General features: G+C 31.9%; 1 protein-coding gene across 1 annotated transcript; it reads right to left on the reverse strand.

The window, feature by feature from the left end:
* Positions 1-2182: 2182 nt before the first annotated feature.
* Positions 2183-2641, reverse strand: LOC131874426 (putative ripening-related protein 6). The gene has a single exon (XM_059217804.1). The coding sequence runs from the start codon at positions 2639-2641 to the stop codon at positions 2183-2185; it is 459 nt and encodes a 152-aa protein (XP_059073787.1).
* Between the last annotated feature and the right edge of the window lie 4968 nt (positions 2642-7609).

Below are 7609 nucleotides of genomic sequence, written 5' to 3' on the forward strand. Positions count from 1 at the left end.
ATGACTATTGGTGTTGGTGTAGACTTGTCATTCAACACTTTGAACCTCCTTTAAAAAAATTGGAATAAACATTCCATATCCATTTATTTTACCTTAATATCAAATAAATATTTTAGTAGACCACAATCTATCATTTTAAACTTCCTTTTCATGGCTTCATTAAACTTGATAATGTGAAAGTCATTATTTGTTATAAAATTAAATCATATATGTGCAAGATAATAATTAAAATCACACCATGAATTGTCTTTAGATGAGTTTTTTTTAAAACTATGTTTGAGGTGTTTATTTTAGTCATAGAGTGCTTTCTGAAATCTATACACTTTATTTTTTTCTTGGGACTTCATAGTTCAAGGCATTGTTCAACATAAATGTGTTCCCTTCATCACATCATTTATAAAGGTAAATTTTATATTTAATTGGTACAACTTCCATTTGTGCTGAGATGTTATTAAGTTAAGACTACTCTCATAGTTTTAATTCTTGGTATGAGAGTCCATGTCTCATTATAATCTCTTCTAGATTTTTATTTGTATCGTTTTATTGTTACACTTCTCTTTTTCATTCTTCCTTTAAAACTATTCCCCACAGTCTAGTTAACTCCAATCACTTATTTACCCATAGGTAATTTAGTTAGCTCTAATGTTCTATTTCTTTCCATTGCACCTTCCCATCCATGGACAAACACCATTTCTCTTCTTTTATTGGACTTAATTGAGAAAATTATATTCATGTATTAAAATTGAGTCTTAAGATAGCTATTAATTAGCACTATAGGTTAAATTATTGTTGCATGAAGATTCAATTCTAAATTACTATTTGATCATTTGAGTAATGACAAGGGTTTTATAGGTGCTCAGAAGTTAGCATTTTATAGAATTGGTAGAAGAAATGTGTCTTGCTTGAAAATAGGCTTCTCATATATGTAAATGTATATGTATATATATACATCTCTCTCTCTCTCTCTCTCACACACACACACACACACACACACACACACACACACACACACACACACACAATGTGTGTGTGTGTGTTTGCATGCGTGCATATGTCCATATATATACATACATATTTATAGACACACACACACACACACACACACACACACACATATGCATATATATATAGATATGTATATAGATACATATATATTTTCTAAACTCCCTTGTAACTAAATCGCTTTAGGTAAATTCAAATATCTAGTTTTCATAGTTTTTAAGTCATATTGAGCTAAATTTCAATAATTATGTGAATATTAGATAACGAGCCAAATAAATTATTGTTAGTCAAGCTCAATTTTGACAAAATTATTTTGTTCTTGAGACAATTAAGTATTGCACAGGTGGAATTGTAGTCATATATGTACATTAGTTTCAATAAGATTATTTCTTTTGATTTAGTGGATTAAAAAAGTATGGATAAAAGCTAAGGGTAATTATAGCTTATAAATCTTTAGCATTGAGATATTTGTCTTAGTTTTCTAAGAAGTATTAAGTCAAGCTATGCTATAAATAGGCAAAGCATAATTATCCATATGAGAATTGTTATCTTGTGGTATGTTTATTGAAGACTGGTAAACAAGGAAATAGGATATGTCAAGAGATTGGATATAATTTACCGTTGTCTACATTCTATATCATTATTGAATCTTTATACATTTGATAGAATGCTATTATGTGTATCCTTTTCAACTTAGTGAAAGAATAAACTCTCGTTTTATCAATTAGTGTTAAAATAAAAGACTCATTATTAAGCACTCAAAATTATTCACAAATTTGACATGCAATTTAAAAAAAATAAATTTAGGAGAGTCATAAATCCAACTTAAATTGAAGAGAGCATCTATTTTACATCTATATGTGAAATAAGTATCAATTTTCTTAAGCTAATGTTTAATAATTGAAGAGATCATCTATTTTACATCTATATGTGAAATAAGTATCAATTTTCTTAAGCTAATGTTTAATCTAATTATTAAATCGTTGGACGTTGAGATCTTGAAAAGACTAAACTTCATTTTTCCTTAAAACAAGAAATGGAGCGAGCAAATAAGGTATGAACCTTGGAATACAAACAAAAGATGAAAGCAGCGAACAAGAGAAGTAATCCATGGATTGATCGTGTGCAAGAAAGAGAAAGAGAAAGAGAAGGGATTGAGGATTGAGGATGAGAATGATCACTAGGAGATGAAATGCCAGGTGATGGGCATGAGGCCGAAGTCATTATCACCGCGGTGCACGCCGAGGGCTTTCCAAACACTCTCAGAGGCGTCCACGATATCATCCTTGCACGGCTTCGCACATTCATCGATGACGGTGGCCACCGTAGACTTCCCTCGCGCACTGATTTTCAGTTTGCGGAAACAGTTGGAGTTATGATCAAAGGTGGCAGGAGGAAGAGCCACCCAGTGATCTTTGTTGGAATGGAAGTGCCCATCACAAGCCGAGGGTCCACCTCCATCCCCTCCTTTCTCGAAGCTGTTCACCGTCATTCTTCCCCGTCTTTCACTCGCACTTGTACACATTGTCATCATCATCATAATCACGCAGAATACCAACAACACCAATTTCAGTTTCCCCATTCTCTTCTCTTCTCTTCTCTTCTCTTTTCTTTGTGCTGGCAACTCACTCACGGCCATATATAAAGATGTGCAACAGAAATATACTTATATATCTACAGGTTTTAGTATTTTTGTACATTTCCATTCCTCGACCACGTCGCTATTAACAACGCATTTGCCTTTTCCATTGTCCGCTAGCTCTTCAAACAGAATCATAATTATTAAATCGACAGCCGACTATGCTATAACCTGTAAATCCCCGGTCCATTTTGGACGGTTTTAAAGATCGACGCAAATATTCGTTAATTTTGGAGTGGTCTGCTCTTGGATATCATACACTCACTTTTCACATTATGGATAATACATCATTGACATCGATGACATCGAAAATCGGCCATGAGATTTAATCTAAATCTTTAATGATTGAAACAAACATTAACTGTTAGTTTGTATGATATTTTTCGATTATTTTTTGGATTCGTGTCTCTTCCTTTGTATGATTTCAAGTAGAAGAATGCAGAGTCATACAATTTGAGTTTAGAATTTGCGGGAACGCCTTTCACTTTTCCTCGTTAAACTTTGTTTTCGGGTTTAATTGTCGTTTTAGTTGGAAATTAGTGCCGCATCACAAAGGATTCTGAAAAAATCGTGATGATTGAATAGTCGGCATGTCCAAATTTTAGATGTCTGATCTGCTATGTCAAATCAATGGTTTATATTTGCTTGCAAGGTGCAAGACGATTGAAACGTTTGCCGTGGTTGATTTTTTTTCCATCTTTTCTCACTTTAATGAATTTTCAAATTGATGAATTAATTTTTAGCGTACTGCCCTTTCATTAACAATTAACTCACTTTTCATAGTCAACATATATTTTATGTGATAGTTGAGGTTCTCTTAGTTAAAATGCCCCTCCCTCTACCTCTATTTTGCATCCTTAAAAAACTTAAATTTATTTATTTATTTATTTTAAGACATACAAATTTAATATTCTTCTTAAAAAAAATTCTAATTTTTTAATATATAAAATCAATAGTGGCTAACTCACAATTTTCTTAAAGGATTGAATACTCTATTTGTAAAACTATAAGCAATGTACATTGAAGTATTACAAAAAATGATTCAAATTGACCCTAGCCACTAGAGTGCTAGATTTTAAAAGTCGCACTAAGTTAAAATACATGGATTCATGTTTATATGGACTTTTAAGTTTAAAGTGTGTGGGAAGAATTCATATTTCAAAATATTAAGGTTATTTTATGCATTAAAATTAGAGTAAATATTTTATTTTCAAATTATATGTTTACAAATTAAATATATAATAAAATTTTGATATTTTGGTTAAATCATTTTTATATAATATTTTTTAATATTATTATAATTTATAATTAATTACAAATTAAATTATATTTATTGTTATATATAATATTTCATTTAATAGAAACTATATCATTATTACATATTGTATTATAATATATAGTTAATATACAATTAAAAATTAATAATTACAAATTAAGTGTACTATTATATATTATATTTTATAGAATGTGAATTATTAAATTAATTTTAAAAATTATATTATAATTTTGTTATTTTGATTGGTTCAAAATAACTCTTTTTTAGACTATTGGAATTTGTGTAATGATTTTCAAGTCAAATTTAATCAATGCACATTTAAACATAAAAGGCCTTGTATTAATAATATTATAATAATATTGTGAGATTTTGCCAAGATCTAATGGCAATGGAAAGCACAAATAAGAGAGAACAAAATGTATGATAGGAATAAACTATATTCTATCAAGATGAAAATATTGATCGACTGGATCATCAAGTGTTACATATAATCAATATGAGCCTGTTTATATAAGCAAGTCTATATGGATATGTGAGCACACAAACATGACATGTGGCTCAATAAGAAACAAGGGTAGGTAGAAAATAGGTGTGGTAGGTAGGAGAAACAATATAATATTCTACATGAGAAGGATCACCCACCAAAGGTAGAATTGTCACTCCACAATAAGTGGATATGTTAGAGTAGTAACAAGATCACACCATAAAAGGTGAAAATTCTCCTACACACACTATCCCAATGTGGCACAAACACCCAAGTGTCTCATACCCAAACTACTATGAAATGCATGTACCTAAGTAAACTTAAGTAAGGTGTAATAATATCCGACATGAATAATTAATTACACCAACAAATATATAGTATATTTTATAATATAAATTATTATTATATATGAATATATAATATATTTTTTAATATAGTACAAATTAAATTATATTCTCTCTGGGACCTCATCTCTCTCTCTACACACACATATATTCCCTCTCTATTTATCTATATATCTCTCACTCATACACACACACACACACTTCCAATTCCACCTTCCTTATCCCTATCTATATCTTCATCTCTTTATCTTTCCCCTATCTATCTCTCTCTATACCTTTCTAATATTGGTCTTTGTCACCTTTCTCTCAATCTCATCCACTCTCTCTCTATCTTTGTATATCCCCCCTCTTCCTGCTCTCTCTCTCTCTCTCTCTCTCTCTCTCTCTCTCTCTCTTAACCATATTTTTATATCTTCCCATGTATCTCACATGACTCCCTCTATTTATCCATCCATCTCTATCCCTCTCTCTCTTCCTATACCTCTATACATGTATCTATTTACCTCTATATCTCTATCTCTCTATATTTCTTCTTCCATTTATCCCTCTATCTCTATCTCATTATCTCTCCATCTCTCTCTATGTATCATTTCATATCTCTCTCCCTCCCTCTTTCTATCCCTATCTCTCCGTATTGCAAACATAACGTGAGACTATTAATAATGGAGCTTGATTATCTTCTTGATTCAAAGGTTTTGTTTGAATCATGTTTGGATCCTTATAAGTGGATGCATACTCTATTTCAATATATCTAGTCTTCGTTAAGCCCTTTGTTGCACACACATCATTTTCGAAATGACCTACAAATCAACCTCATCTATTGTACAAATCTATGCAACGTCTAGTGTCACTCACTGGTTCATCTTTTGACTTATGCATCAATACACTTATCTAGACTCTTATATGATATTTTTGTTGACACTTATGACTCCATTCATATCTTAGTTTCTATTTTATGTTGCTAAACACTTTATATAGACATACATTATATGATGACTTTTATAGATGATGGCATATATTGGACTATTATGATGATGAATTTATATTGATGATCTATATACATTTATTATCCTAGGATGAATCATATTGTGATGTAGCCAGTTAAAACACAACCAATACAATAAATGAAATTATAAAAATTGACACAAGTTTGGATCAAATTCTCTTCATTATTCTTCCTCTGCAAATTCCAACCATTCTATGATTACAATGAAAAAGGGCCTATTTTAACAGCAAACCAAAAATTTCCTTTATGGGCAGGTTTTTACAAATTTCAAAATTTGCCTTTTATGGAAATTTTCAAATCTATCCCAAAAATCATGAAATCTTCTAGAAATCTAAAAAAAGTTCCTATGGCATGAATTTCCAACTTTCTAACCCCATAAATATTACGAGTTCAAAATTAACTAAAAAACCAACTTTCTAAAAACATGAAAAAACCAGTAAAAGCCAATTTTGAGGCCTCATATGAAGGAATCAGGCCCCAAAAATTTGATTTTTTTGAGGCCCTATTGAACTAGATTTAGTAAGCAATCCAAAAAATTCCTCATGATACACCTCCATGTCAAATTTTATCCCAATCGGACAATCGAATCAAAATTTATGACCCCATGAAGTCCTTACATCATCCTCCTCTGGTTGAAAAGAACACAACTCCTGCGAGTGGTTGTCCTCAAATTGCTGCCATTGACCTCGATCCAACTTCAATTCCCACTTTGTAATCCATGTGCTCTCTGCTAGTGCTAATCCTTCCCATTGTACCAAGTATCTATTGTATTCTCCTTGTCGAGTGCAAATAGTCTTCTTATCTAAAACCTGTGCAATCTTCTCCCTTTTCTTACTAGGAATTATCCACTGCCAATCTACTTCCTCTACACCATCATCATCATGAATGTCACCATGAAAGGTGTATAAATCAGAAACATTAAATACAAGAGAGATATCAAGATTGGTTGGTAAATCTATCTCATAAGCATTGTCATTAATCTTCTTGAAAACCTTGCAAGGACCAACTTTCTTATACTTTAACTTGTGGTATGTGCTTGTGGTTAACCTCTCTTTCTGCAGAAAAAAACATCACTAAATCACCTTCCTTAAAGTCTTGATGTTGTCGACCAACATCTATTATAGATTTGTACTTCTCATTACTTTCCTGCAACTTTTGTCTCACCCTTAGGATTCCTACCATAAATAATTTGAAATGGTAATTTATGTGTAGATCTATTCATTGAACTATTGTAAGAAAATTCTTCTTGGGGCAATGCCAAATCCCATTGTTTGGTCTTCTCTCCAACAATGCACCTTAACAGGTTTTCCAAACTCTGGCTAACTACCTCTATTTGGCCATCGGTTTGAGGGTGATAGGCACTGCTAAACTATAACTTAGTCCCTAGCTTCTTCCATAAAGTCCTCCAAAAATGACTTAAGAACTTTGTATCTCTATTAGTGACAATGGTTTTTGGTACGCCATGCAATCTAACAACTTCTGAAAAAATAATTCTACCACCCGTGTTGCATCACTAGTTTTCTTACAAGCAATGAAATGAGTCGTTCTATTGAACCTATCAACAACCACAATAATAGAATCGTTGCCTCATTATGTGTTTGGAAATCCCAAAACAAAGTCCATGCTCAAAACTGGTCACGTCATCAAATGTTAGGAGAAATATCTTCGTACCAACCCAAGGAGCACCAAACCTTGATTTATGAGCACCAACTCAAAGGAGCACCAACCCCTGCACAATTTATAGGCTACAACCTAAAGGAGTTGCAACCCCTGCACTAAGCTTCAACTCAGTGAAAAACAATATAAAAAATGTTGTACAAATGAAAGCATTGTTGCAAATGAAGTTTTGCAACCTTAC

The sequence above is a fragment of the Cryptomeria japonica genome, chromosome 3 (genome assembly GCF_030272615.1).
Source record: "Cryptomeria japonica chromosome 3, Sugi_1.0, whole genome shotgun sequence".
NCBI classification, from domain to species: Eukaryota; Viridiplantae; Streptophyta; class Pinopsida; order Cupressales; family Cupressaceae; genus Cryptomeria; species Cryptomeria japonica.